Source organism: Typopeltis vanoorti, chromosome 21 (genome assembly GCF_054136105.1).
Source record: "Typopeltis vanoorti isolate ZY-2024b chromosome 21, IOZ_Tvanoo_1.0, whole genome shotgun sequence".
NCBI classification, from domain to species: domain Eukaryota; kingdom Metazoa; phylum Arthropoda; class Arachnida; order Uropygi; family Thelyphonidae; genus Typopeltis; species Typopeltis vanoorti.
Window position 1 is genome coordinate 34,559,090 of NC_143569.1, and position 14,913 is coordinate 34,574,002.

Here is a 14,913-nt window from a genome sequence, read left to right on the forward strand (position 1 = left end):
AAACTTTCAACATACACTTTTTCCTTCAGGTAGCCCAATAGGATTGTCAGGAGCTGTCAGTTCCATAGAATGTAATAGCCAATTAATTACAGATCTTTGGGAAATCACTCATCAAAAATACGCCTTTGCAGTTACCTAAGGCATATTTTTTGGTGAGTTCCATTGTGGCTTTATTGGTGTGGGCAGTTGCCTCATCTTTCTGAAATCACATCTCAGATCTGTGATCTACTAGAGAGTACAAAATTTTCATTCATGGCCCGATATCACTCCCCACTGACAGTCATTGCATTACCGTCATCTTGAAAGAAGTAAGGCCAGAGAAAGAGGGAACTGACTTATGATCTACCCTGTATTAATGTTAAAAATCTATATATAATTACATTGAGCAATTGTATATAGATTTATTTTTACATCACCAGGTTGAAAAGTATTCGATTAAAAATTTACAAATTTCTTACTGCCTAAGTAGTAAGAGTGATTAAATTCTGTACTTTAAAAATGTATTGTGTTGTCTCTAATTAATTAAATATTTTATGGAAAGATTGCAATGACAAGATGAATATATGCATCTTGTCATATACTGTACACCCTCTTTCCAAAAAGAAAAACCGAACTTTTGATAGAAAATAAAACACAGTCCCATTATAATTATTCAAATCATTTATTTTAATCAATATATTGATTAAAATAAATGATTTTAATCAATATATCGATTAAAATCATTCCTCTCCCTCAACTTCAATACAGCGTTTTGCACTTTCAATTAATTCGTTAAATGAGTTTTTTTATATCGGTTTTTGGGATACTGTTGAGGCTCGTGGTTACTGCCGCTTGAATGTTTTCAATGGTGTTGTATCACTTTCCTTTCATCGGCAAATGAGGTCGAGGGGGAAGAGAAAGAAGTCACAGGGAGCTAAATCAGGTGAATACTGTGAGTGATCCAACACACAAATTTGGTTTTTGCTCAAAATCTCTCACAATGTTTGAACAATGAGATGGTGCATTATCGTGGAAAAGTGACCAGCTGCCTGCATCACGATATTCATGCCATACGCGACAAATTCTCACTATCAATCGCTTCAAAACCTCGAGATAAAACTCACCATTGACTGTTTGGCCAAGCGGAACAAATTCTTTGTGGATAATGCCCTTGGAATCATAGAAACAAATCAGCATTGTCTTTATTATTATTATTATTATTATTATTATTATTATTATTATTATTCCTGACACCTCCAAGGAGTCCAAAGACTCATCGTGGGAGGATACCTACAACTGTCTCAACCACTACACCAAACCTCTACTACGAATCAACGCCATCTACTGCCCACCACCGCCATAACTTGATTTCTTCAAGCGACTTTTTTTCGGATGCCCCTCTCCTGGTAGTCTCCACTCAGCACAATCACGCTTTGTTTCGGGCTCATACTCAAAACACCACGTTTTGTCACCAGTAACGATCGTTTCAAAGAAGTTTGAGTCCTTACAAGTGGTTTTAATGGGGTTTTATTGCAGTGTTCAATTCAATACATTTTTGGTCATCGGTTAACTTGTGGGGAACAAATCGCGAATTCAATTTACGAAGGCCCAAACTCTCGGTAAAAATGTTGTGCACAGTTGATTTTGGAATCCCCAATTCATCTTCAATCAATCTCATGGGCGATTTTGGTTTTCTTTGATGAAATCACACACTTTTTGGATGTTAACTGCGCTCAGTCCAGTTTTTGGAGATCCTGGCTTTTCGTCATCCTCAGGCGTCTCACAACCACTTTGAAATCACTTAAACTACTCGTAAACTTGAGTGCGGGATAAGCATTCATCACCGTATGCTTTTTGGCAAAACTTTTACCAAGTTTAACACAAAAGTCAATCGCAGCTCTCTGTTTGAAACTCGTTTTCCGACGATTCGTCAAAACACACTGTCACTCTTGGCACTATAACTCAGCTTCTAATGAAACAGTTGACACAACACTGATGAAGGTTGCTGCTTTCGACAACAAAAAGATACAACAGGTGGCTCCACTAGTTTCTTCTATTTTTGAAAAGTTCAGTTCCTTTTTAGACAGAGGGTGTATATATGTTTGAACTTCTGCTTCAAATACTTTTTTCATACCTAGCACAAAATTATAATGAATATTCATTTATCCTCTCCTTTGATAAATTTCACTGCCAAGCAGAGACCACAATTTTTTTTTTTTTTTTTTCATCCTTAATATATTAAAATATAATGATCAGGACTATTTAAAGATCAAAAATGGATCCATCCATCTGTTCATTGAACATCAACAGATGCTGTATGGTTACTCAGATGCTCAGTGATGTTCCACACTTGTCCTCATCATGTCATCCTGTTGTATGCTTTTCTGGAGAGGCTTTAGCTCTGAAGATCAGTCATTGAAGACACACCATCCATCCATCTCACTGATGGTCCACCCCTTCCATCATTTCAGTGTGTCCAAAGTATTTCAACCTTCTTCTTCTGTCAATATCCTTAAGGAGCCTTAAAGTTCTACTGATTCTTTATAGCACCCCCATCCATTTGTCTGTCTGAAACAGCCTTCTGTAACACCACTCTCAAAACCGTCACATACTGGCCAATATATACACATAAACTCCTACCACCACCCAACACAAAAACTAGGTGTCATTAATACTCTAAAAAACAGGGCTCTAAAGATCTGCTCCAGTGAGCAGGCACTGAAAGATGAATTTAAAGTAATCAGCAATACTTTTCAAAAAAAATGGGTACAGCCAAAACACTATTAACAAAATTCTCTACAAGACTTCAATAAAAAAACAAAGACAAACCAGACTACAATAAAAACTATAACCATTCCTTAAATTAAAGGGACATTGGATAAAATAAACAGAATACTACAAAAATACATCCTCAAAACCACCTTTAAACCTCCTGCAAAATTAAAAAGCTTATTCAACTCATCCAAAGACCCACTCCCTCCGCTTGCCCACCCTGGAGTATACTGTATTTATTGCACTTGTAACATACCATATATAGGAGAAACAGGATGCTCAATTCTTATCAGACAAAAAGAACATAAACAACACATCAAATATAATAATTATGGTGAAGCTGGCCTTTTGGATCATGCCCTTGAACACCTTACACAGAATTGACTGGAAAAGCACTAGTTGTCTACATCACGCCAAAACATGGTATGAACGCAAATCTAAGGACGCCTGTGATTATTACCAACCACCCCAATCTGAACAATGATGATGGTCTAAAAATCCCAAACATCATCATCATCATCAAATTCCTGCCATGTACCCTCAAGGGGTGTACAGGATATGACAGTACTACATGAAAAAATTACATCATTACTAACTTCCTATCTACAATTTTCCTCCAAATCAGTCTGTTACTTGTCAAGACTCCAACATTATCAGATCTTATATTTCTATCGTCTAAGGCACTTTGTACCATATCAATCCACCTATATCTTGGTCTTCCTCTGGGTCGTTTTCCTGCCAATCTGGCAGAGAACACTTGTTTTGCTAATCTTTCCTCTCCCATTCTATTTAAGTGACCATACCATCTGAGATTAGCTCTGCTAATGCATTCCTGGATGCAGACAATGTCAAGTTCTTTCCTAATATCCTCATTTTTAATATGATATTGCCATTGATGCCATCTGTTCACGCCTCTAATCTTTCTCAGGACTCTCATATCTGCGGTCGCTAGTCTTTGGTCAAGTGTTTTACTTCTGACCCAGCTCTCAGATCCATAAGTTAAAATTGGTTTGAACACAGTCTTGTATACAGCTAATTTAGTGTTCCGACTAATTTCTTTCTTATTCCATATGAATTTATTCAATTGACTTCCCACGATACCAGCTTTGCTGATTCTGTTGTCTATTTCTATATTTAGTTTACCATCTTCAGTAAAAATTGTGCCTAAGTAGCTGAAATGTTTTACTTGTTCCACAGGTTCTCCATTCACAACACAGCTGACATTTTCAATGATTCTGCCTATTTTCATTGTCTTTGTCTTTTTATTGCTGACCTTCATACCATATCTATTACAACAGCTATTCAATTTAGTCAGAGAATCTTGCAGACTTGTAGCGGATTTATTTATAAGTATAACATCATCCGCATAAAGCAAAGAGCTGACATTAACATCTCCAATTTTGATATCAGGTTTAATACCACATTCCTTCATAATGTGATCCATATAGATAATGAATAACAGAGGGGATAATGTACGTCCTTGTCTCACACCAGATTTAACATTAAACCATCTTCCTGTACTTCCTTCAATTCTAACTGCTGACTCACAACTCAAATAAAGACTAAGTATTGCTTGATATAACGCCCCATTGACACCATATAACTGCAGCGTATTGAATAGCTTCTCTCTTGGCACCTTGTCATATGCCTTTTCCAAATCGACAAAACTTAAATACAGATCTTTGTTATATTCCCATGCTTTCTCGACTATTTGTCGTAAAGTGAAGATCTGATCCTGACAGCCTCTATTTGGCCTGAATCCAGCTTGTTCTTCACCAAGCTTTTCTTCCACAATTCTTCTCAACCGTTTCTCAAGTATACTTGCATAGATCTTGCCAGGAACACTCAGTAGGGAAATACCTTTCTGAAATACCTTTTTTCAGGCTTTCTGAACTATGCAGTGCAGCCACTGTAAGACTCTTATACCACCATACTTCAGCATTTCTGGTCGAATATCATCTACTCCTGCTGCCTTTCCACATTTCAAGCCTTTGATGGCTTTTTCTACTTCAAGTATGGATATGTATTCCTGACTGCATGCCTGGTCAGTGTTTTTTATCACTGTGCTGTCATCACTGCTTGTTTCATTTAGCAGTTTTTCAAAGTAATTACTCCATACTTCAAGGATATCTTTTTCTCCTGTTTTCATTTCACCTTTATCATCTCTAATTCCTTTTACGGCACTCTTTCCTCCATTCCTAAGCTTCTTCAACAACCTCCAGAATATTTTGCCACCTTCTTGATATTTATTTTCTATATTCTTGCCAAAGTCCTCCCATGACTTTTGTTTAGCTAGTTTTACACACTGTTTAGCTTTCTTACATTTGTCTCTGTATTCTGTAAGAGTAAAAGCTGACTTATTTGCCAGGAACTTTTGATATGCTTTCTTCTTTTCCTTCACTGCCTCTTTAACTTCCTGTGTCCACCAGGGAGTTCTGATTTTTTTATCCTTGCACACAACCTCACCACATGCCTCTCTGGCAGAATCAGTCAATGTTTCCTTCAGAGTTTGCCACTGAATCTCCAAGGTTTGATTCCTGTTCCCAAACATATGGAAGGCATGTATTTGACCCACTGAACCTTCCTCTCTAAGAGCAACTATAAACAGGACTGTAGAAAATCCAGGATCCTAAATCAAAAAAAAAAAATAACAATTGTAATGCTAAAGGCAGGACATCATTGTTACGGAAAGAAAACTATCTGTAAGAAAGAACGTTTATTCATGTCATCAGAAATAGAATTTACTTGATGTAGTTTGTAAAGAATTTTTTTTTTTTTTTCACTAGAGGTCATGTCAGTAGAATAGCTTGTGAACAATTCATTGTTTCTCTAGTTTACTGTATGTAATGTAACTTAGCTTGTCCTGTATATTTGTATATGCTCCAGATAATGATCTTAATATGAAGATCAAAACGTCGGGATATTAAAAGAATTATTTATAACACGGTTGTAAAGTCCATAATTTCTAAAATGTATCCTCATATTTAGTGTTTAATGCTGTTCCTTCTTTTCTCTGCTTATTATTCTTGACTATTTAGACTTGCTGGTCAGTTACTGAGACATAGTCAGGAAAACAATATTAAAATTGCAAAAACATGTGCAAATTTGCACAAACATTAAGTGGAAAAGATTAGACAGAAAGCATAAAGCTCTATGATGGGCATGCTCTATGGGTGCTGTTGGTTAGCTGTGTTGGGAATGCCTAAGAATTAAAGTTTCCCAAAATTTGGGAAGTTTAATACGGCCATATTTATTAAGGTTAGGTTGATTTTTTTAATTCTGCTGTTGTCTTTCAAATTTGTATTTTTTCTGGTGAAGCATAGTAGTTTTTTTTTTTTTTTTTTTTTTCATTTGATTCTCTGCAAAATATTCAAGGCATGGTCAGCAAGCTCTGGTTTGACCATACTTATGGTGACATATGTATGAATAAGTAGGAGTGAAGTACATGGGCAAAGAGAGCCTTGATATAGGGCAGAAATTTGCTCCATAGGAAAGAACATGTGTGCTATTGATAAGAACAGTTAAGTCAAAACTGACTAACAAATCTTCATTGTTGTGACATTCTTAGTTTCGTTTATGAAGTATGTTATATATATTTTTTTTTTATGTGGGAATGGGAATGACCTTTCAACTCCTTAACTGCTACTTCTAGTTTCTTGGCTAAGTGATCATTATGGCTGCCAATTTCTTCAGCTAGTGGTCGCAGTGGTAAATCAGTTTTATGGATTTTTGCTGACCATAAATTCTAGGAGCATAAGCATAATGTGGTAATAGCTTTTTAACTGTTTTTGTTGGCCACATAGTGATTGACCTAATTCTTTTATTTTCTTTTTGATGCAGTTTACATTGTGGTTAACCAATTGTTATGTGGTGTGTTAGATATCAGCAGGTTTATTTCTTCTATGTAAGCTATTCAGTCAAGAAGTGATTGCAATACCTTTGATAATAGTGACGTCTTTGTTAGTTTTCAGATATTTTAGGGCTAATCTTTCTTCTTTGGTTAGATTACTACTTAGTGGTTTATTATAGCATAGTATGATGTTTCTATCCATATTTTATTGGTGGGGAGGAATTTTAGACTTCTTTCATTGTGCCAGATAAAATCTAACTTGTTGTGACTGACCTTGGTGCAATTGCATAGTTTAGGCCTTTTTGAAGAAGCAGGAGTTCTCTGTTGTTAAGATTGTGGCTGGAAAAGTTGATAACTTCGCTGTTGTCAAACATGCCATATAATTCATGGAAAGGAAGCCAGTCTTGACATGTTACCAAAACTTGGTATGAAAGAAAATTCAAAGAAGCTTGTGAGATGCTGATTTCATCATCCCCATCTTTTGACGACACATTTTTGTTCGTCAAATTGCTACTATCCTAGAAAATAAATAGACAATTAGAATATATTATATAATATTTTATAGTTTTTTGGATTACCTACCATTCGATTGTTATTGCAGTCTACTCTCACTATAGAAAACTTATTGGAACCAGAATAGTTTCTTATAGTGGAAAATTTACTACAGTAAATTTCTTTTAGCACAGCATTATACCTATAGGGCTTTGGTCAGGACTTTACAGTAGTTTGTTATAGTGGTGTTTGCTATACTGAAAGTCAGCTGTATTCTCATTTTTCGCCTTTAAAGTAGTATTGGGTGTTGTACATAGGATAACAGATATTGTTGCAAGATGTTTATTTAAAATTGAAATTTATATAGTTTCATTCTTTCCAGGGTGGCGGAAGTGTTGAATTAATACCAGGAGGACGAGATGTTGAGGTAACAGCACAAAATGTATATGACTATGTGAGGCGGTATGCAGAGTACCGCATGGTTAAATCACAAGAAAAGGCCTTAGAAGTAAGATATTAAATGAATTATCATTTTCTCTCAGTATGAGAATTATTGTGATCATGTTTAAATCTATATAATTGGTATTGAAGTATAACTTAAAATTAATGTTATGACAAAGAGATTTTTATACATTCATTGAAGGTGTCGAATAGGTATCAACTGTGCCTAGCAGCAGCTAATAGCTAACTTTGACCTGAAACATTTGCTCAAGTAGTTTCCATCTATACCATGAACCAGAGCAGCATATCAACATTATTAAGAAAGCTTGAGTAATAATATAGACCCATTCTGGATACAAGTTAAAGCCTTGGCTATCCTTAATAAGTATCAGAAGTCTAACTTTAATCATTCACTGACTTTTGGAATCTGTGCTAGAGATATGCTATTTGCTTTTTCTGTAACATATTTTATTAACTAGTACATTTATCCAACAAACAATGTCATAAAAAGCCATGTCTCTTATTACACCACACAGAGCTCACAACAGTGCATGGGGGGAGGGATGCTGCAGAAACAGATGTATTTGTAAGCAGAGAGCTACCATTTTCAAGAAATTAAAGAAAATGGTAATTTAAATAAAGTAAAGAATATCAGTTTAATATAGCATATAGTTGATGTAAAGAACAACTTCTAGCAGGGTAAGTGTCTTTACATCATGACTGGAAAGCAGGATAATGCTGCTTTTTTTAATTGGCTCTGACGTGGGGTTGAAAAATTTTATTTTACACATTTTTGAAGAAAAATAAGAAGTAGTAATTAATTACTTGTTTCACTTTGGGAGCATGCATCCATATATATATATTTTTTTTTTTTTTTCAGTTAAGAAGACTAAATATAAAATTTTAAATTTCTTAGTGTTATAAAAATGTATTGGAGGAAAAGGTAAAGACTAGTATTGCACCCGGAGATGGCAATTTAGCTTATGCTGATTTACATACTGATGATAGGATTTACTTTATTATAATTTTCTTTAATATGATTACTCAAAAGTGAACCTATGATCTTAAACTAGCTCTGTAAACAATAGCAGCATATGTGTCTTTCGTGTGCAGGAAAAGTGGAGTCATTTTCAAAATACACATGTATTCAATAACTGAAACATTTCTCATTCTGAATTAGTTCAGATAAAAAAATATATCACACCTGGATGAATGTCTAAATGTGCAGAACAGAAAAATAGTGAATGGTTAGAAGAATAAATATTCTTTAATATTGTGCCCTTTCTCCTTACCTATTCTTAAATATTTTTTTCTCTCTAATAACTATTCTAACTATTAATAGTTAATAGGAATATGTAAATAATTAACTATAAATATTAGTAAGAAAGAAAGAATATTAATAACTTTATATGGAATAAAAATTTTCAGAAAGCTAAATATAATCGAAATATTAAATAATATATAAAATATTTTTGTTATTGTTATTGTTGTTATATATGTATACATGACTATGTTATTGTTGATAGTGATGTTTTCTCCCTGGTGCAGGACACCAGAGTGTACAGAGGATTTGAAATTGGAAGTGATCACTATTTAGTCTTGAGCAGGATAAAATTGAATTTCATATTGAAAAGAATAACATGTAAGAAAGTTTTAAAGCGAATAAAAGTTGAGCAGCTCTCAGATGTGAACTGTAGACTAAAATACAGAAATATTATTGAAAAGAAAATGAAAGAGTTTGAGAACAGGAATCAAACCTTGGAGATTCAGTGGCAAACTCTGAAGGAAACATTGATTGATTCTGCCAGAGAGGCATGTGGTGAGGTTGTGTGCAAGGATAAAAAAATCAGAACTCCCTGGTGGACACAGGAAGTTAAAGAGGCAGTGAAGGAAAAGAAGAAAGCATATCAAAAGTTCCTGGCAAATAAGTCAGCTTTTACTCTTACAGAATACAGAGACAAATGTAAGAAAGCTAAACAGTGTGTAAAACTAGCTAAACAAAAGTCATGGGAGAACTTTGGCAAGAATATAGAAAATAAATATCAAGAAGGTGGCAAAATATTCTGGAGGTTGTTGAAGAAGCTTAGGAATGGAGGAAAGAGTGCTGTAAAAGGAATTAGAGATGATAAAGGCGAAATGAAAACAGGAGAAAAAGATATCCTTGAAGTATGGAGTAATTACTTGAAAAACTGCTAAATGAAACAAGCAATGATGACAGCACAGTGATAAAAAACACTGACCAGGCATGCAGTCAGGAATACATATCCATACTTGAAGTAGAAAAAGCCATCAAAGGCTTGAAATGTGGAAAGGCAGCAGGAGTAGATGATATTCGACCAGAAATACTGAAGTATGGTGGTATAAGAGTCTTACAGTGGCTGCACTGCATAGTTCAGAAAGCCTGGACAGAGGGACAAATTCCCGATGATTGGAGTAGAGCTCTCATAGTACCCATATATAAAAAAGGGAAATAAAACTGAATGTGAGAATTACAGAGGTATTTCCCTACTGAGTGTTCCTGGCAAGATCTATGCAAGTATACTTGAGAAACGGTTGAGAAGAATTGTGGAAGAAAAGCTTGGTGAAGAACAAGCTGGATTCAGGCCAAATAGAGGCTGTCAGGATCAGATCTTCACTTTACGACAAATAGTCGAGAAAGCATGGAAATATAACAAAGATCCGTATTTAAGTTTTGTCGATTTGGAAAAGGCATATGACAAGCTGCTAAGAGAGAAGCTATTCAATACGCTGCAGTTATATGGTGTCAATGGGGCATTATATCAAGCAATACTTAGTCTTTATTTGAGTTGTGAGTCAGCAGTTAGAATTGAAGGAAGTACAGGAAGATGGTTTAATGTTAAATCTGGTGTGAGACAAGGATGTACATTATCCCCTCTGTTATTCATTATCTATATGGATCACATTATGAAGGGATGTGGTATTAAACCTGATATCAAAATTGGAGATGTTAATGTCAGCTCTTTGCTTTATGCGGATGATGTTATACTTCTAAATAAATCCGCTACAAGTCTGCACGATTCTCTGACTAAATTGAATAGCTGTTGTAATAGATATGGTATGAAGGTCAGCAATAAAAAGACAAAGACAATGAAAATAGGCAGAATCATTGAAAATGTCAACTGTGTTGTGAATGGAGAACCTGTGGAACAAGTGAAACATTTCAGCTACTTAGGCACAATTTTTACTGAAGATGGTAAACTAAATATAGAAATAGACAACAGAATCAGCAAAGCTGGTATCGTGGGAAGTCAATTGAATAAATTCATATGGAATAAGAAAGAAATTAGTCGGAACACTAAATTAGCTGTATACAAGACTGTGTTCAAACCAATTTTAACTTATGGATCTGAGAGCTGGGTCAGAAGTAAAACACTTGACCAAAGACTAGAGACCGCAGATATGAGAGTCCTGAGAAAGATTAGAGGCGTGAACAGATGGCATCAATGGAAATATCATATTAAAAATGAGGATATTAGGAAAGAACTTGACATTGTCAGCATCCAGGAATGCGTTAGCAGAGCTAATCTCAAATGGTATGGTCACTTAAATAGAATGGGAGAGGAAAGATTAGCAAAACAAGTGTTCTATGCCAGGTTGGCAGGAAAACGACCCAGAGGAAGACCAAGATATAGGTGGATTGATACGGTACAAAGTGCCTTAGACGATAGAAATATAAGATCTGATAATGTTGGAGTCTTGACAAGTAACAGACTGATTTGGAGGAAAATTGTAGATAGGAAGTAGTAATGATGTAATTTTTTCATGTAGTACTGTCATATCCTGTACACCCCTTGTGGGTACATGGCAGGAATTTGATGATGATGATGATGATAAAATTTTTTTTTTTTTTTTCACATATATCTGCGAAGAATTTTTTTGGGATTCATTTCCCCTCAGTGAATTTTCTCCGCTATGAATTGTCTGGACACTGTTTTATTAACAGTGTTCCTAACCTATCAATGCTTCCAAAACAGTTTGATAGAGCAATAAGTAGGAAATGTTCATCTTGTCCAAATGGCAGCCAAGCCTTTTGGTCTCTCACCAAAGCAATTAGTCATAATTTTTGCCCAGCATTACTTGGCTCTGTAGTAGTAAAGAGTATGATAATTAATCTTACTCTGCAAAAGAAACCTAATGTGTCAACAGTGAGAGAGACCATCCAGCCTATTACCATGCTTGCCAAAGGTGGAAGGATCAAAGAAGAGATAGCAAAGATCGAGACTGAACAAAGCATCCCATATAAGGATGCAAAGAGAAAGGTGGAAGTTAAGAAAATATCAAAATGGACACAAACCCATGTCTATCTTATCAGCCTATAATTTCAGCATACCTGAACTTTATGATCATGAGTCCTGCTCTTTAGAGCACATTAATCACCTTAGTTATTATAGTCTTACTTCTGAAATAACTCCTAAAATGACCCAGCTAAATGAGAATCCACTGTCTAAAACATTGTGGAAACTAAATATGAAAGTACCATATAAAGAAAAACCTCAAAGCATCTACAGATAAAGGGGATAGGATACTTCTGTATCCACTGATGTCAAGTAAACAAGAAGTGATCATGAGTTATCAGATGATGTATTAAACATGTCAGCAGGAGGGATGGACATTGGCTATCCATACTTCATAAAATCAGTTGACAAACCCAACCAGACAAAGAAAGATCTCAACTTCTTGGAAATTGGAAAAGTTAACAAAACCCAAAGGATAGGGAAATTTTTACAGAGGAACTCTTGTAGATTAAACCAAATTCCTAGTGATATGAGGGCCTTCTTCAGGGGACATATTTAAAACTCAGTGGATACCTCACTTTGAAACATATTTCATTGTGATTCAAAAGTTCTGGGCAACCATACCCCTTTTTGAGCACCATGCGACTTCGTGCTAATCTGGAAGCTATAGCTATTCATCTCTCAGTGGGATTTCTTATTGCAATATGTTCCATTTATTTAACATTTGGGTCTCAGTTAACTCGGACTGACTGTGATAATCTTATGTTACAACTGTGGCTGCCCATATGTCTTATAGGTGACTTTAATGGACACCAGTACCCTATGAAGTAATTGTTGAGCAACTTATCCAAAAAATAATTTTGTCTCAGAAAATTATCCATAAGGAGAAAACACAGAACAAACTGTTGGTTAATGCCAACAGTTTGTTCTGTGATTGCTCGTTAATAATAAAATCAGTTCTCCTTTTTGTCTGAATACTTTTCTTTTCTGCAATATTAGAAGAAAATCCACCTTTCTGTCTTGCAACAAATAAATGTTCTGTCTTCAGTTTATCTAATGACTGAAACAAACACAAGATGAAAACAAACAGTAGACTAAATTACTAAAAGACTACTATTTATCCTTTAAAAACTTCTAGCTTTTTAACTTCTGGTGGTCATTCACCATTTTGAAAGAAAACACTTTCAGATTAAATCTATAGGTCTCTGATTCTGTTTCTTGAAATTTTTGCTTTCCCCTTCCCAGAAGGACCTACATTCTCATTCCACAACACTGAAACAGAGAACTTTAATAGTAACCCACAGCTACTGGCTTCTGTCTTTCAGGAAATAGTCAGTATTGTATATGTTCATACTTGCACTGGTTAAGCTTAATGGTGTTATTTTTGTATGGATAGGATGAATTAGCATATAAAATGATTTTTCACATAAAAAAGTATATATTTCTACCATCCCATTCCTATTCTTCCTTTCAATCTATTAAAGGAAAAGAATTGTAATTTCTTGATATATGTTGGTTGGAATCAAGTGCAGTTCTTAAACTTAAACTGTCTACTTCATGTGTTATCTCCATTACCATTACAAAACATTGCTAAAGTTTAGAAAACATGATGACATAAAGTTACAGATTATTTTAATCCATCCGTCTTCAAGGCCCACCTTTCCTAATTTGGTTGTGGTGGGAGCAGCTGCAAGAGTGACTTCCAGTGGTCACGATCCTCCACCACCAAGCTCAGGTGTTCTGGTGGGACTCCCAGACATGTCCACCCAAGATTATTTTAATAACTTCAAAATTTTATGAAATGCTTTATTAATCTAATTTTTATTCTCTTTTTGAAGACAAGTGAATTTAATTATAGCTATAAATTAAAATTCTCAGCCGAGTATTAAAAGAAAACTGTATTATATTACTATAAACAGGGTGGGGATGCATTTAATTATGTCAATTTTTTTAACAATAATGCAGCTAATTTTTTAAGGCATAAAATATGTCTTAATGACGGTCGTCAGATACTTGACAAAGTTGTTCTTTCTCAACTTCGCATAGGTTACAGTTATCTTGCACATGAAGAAAACAAGCAGGTGGATGACCCACCTGTGCATGAACACTGTAACACTTGCTCTATGTTGTTAGTACTTCATTTATGAGAGGAGTGCAATTTTTACTAATCTGATTGAGCCATATATACATTCAGGTAAATCTTATTAGTTTCAGACAAGTTGCACAAAGTTTTTACCTTTTTTACAAAGAATTAATTTTTACACATGCATCTGATCATAAATGTCTTATATATATGTGTATGCTGCATTGGCCAGTTTTTTTTAAAATACTTTTTCTTGTACATAAAATGTTATTTAATTCTTTTGTTGTTTATTTTATCTTGTGTACTGCTGTAACTTTTGTGATGATGCAGTATGACCTTAGCTGTCCTTGTGCCAATTAACACGTTCGCTACCAACTACGAATATACTCGTATGTGGATTACCAACCTCCTATGCCAAGCACGAGTTAACCCTTAGTATAAGTACCTTAATTTGGACCCTTTGCTTGTGAATAAAGCAGAGAGCACGTCTGGGGGCTTGGTAGAAGGGAAATAATTTCAGCTAAAATATTGTATATATGTGCCTCAGAAGCCAACTACGAATTTACTCGTATGTCGATTACTAACCTCCTGTGCCAAGCACGAGTTAACCCATAATTTGTAAATCAAATTAAAATCAATAAAATGGAAACCAATTTATTCAAATTACAAACGATACACTTTAAAACAATTTTCCACGCACAATGGTGGTTTTTCCTGACAAACAGGACAATAATGACGTATTTTGCATTGTTGTTTGTTTCATACTCGCCGAGTATGTTTCACAAATACTCGGCATGGCTTTGTCAGGCGATTCTTTTTTTCTGTAGGTGGTAAAAGTTCCAAATAATGAAGATCCTGAATCCTGCTGATATTCTGTGATGCTGTAAGCTCATCCATTCCAAAAAAAAACTGAGATAAATTGATCTCTAAATTTTAACGCAGTCATTGTGTTTCCAGTAATTATATTATAAAATGTAGGCGTATTTTGATTGTATATATCAAAAATGTGTATTGCTAATTTTTTTGGCTATCTAATTGTC

The 14,913-nt window shown here is 34.9% G+C and overlaps 1 protein-coding gene across 5 annotated transcripts in view; it reads left to right on the plus strand.

The window, feature by feature from the left end:
* The window catches only part of hyd (E3 ubiquitin-protein ligase hyd), a 680,323-nt gene that overhangs the window by 625,717 nt on the left and 39,693 nt on the right, over window positions 1–14,913 (plus strand). For all 5 annotated transcript variants that reach the window (XM_090411567.1, XM_090411569.1, XM_090411568.1 and 2 more), the window contains one exon: window positions 7,476–7,601. In XM_090411567.1, the coding sequence (XP_090267693.1) occupies window positions 7,476–7,601 (126 nt within the window). The remainder of the gene's footprint in view (window positions 1–7,475; window positions 7,602–14,913) is intronic.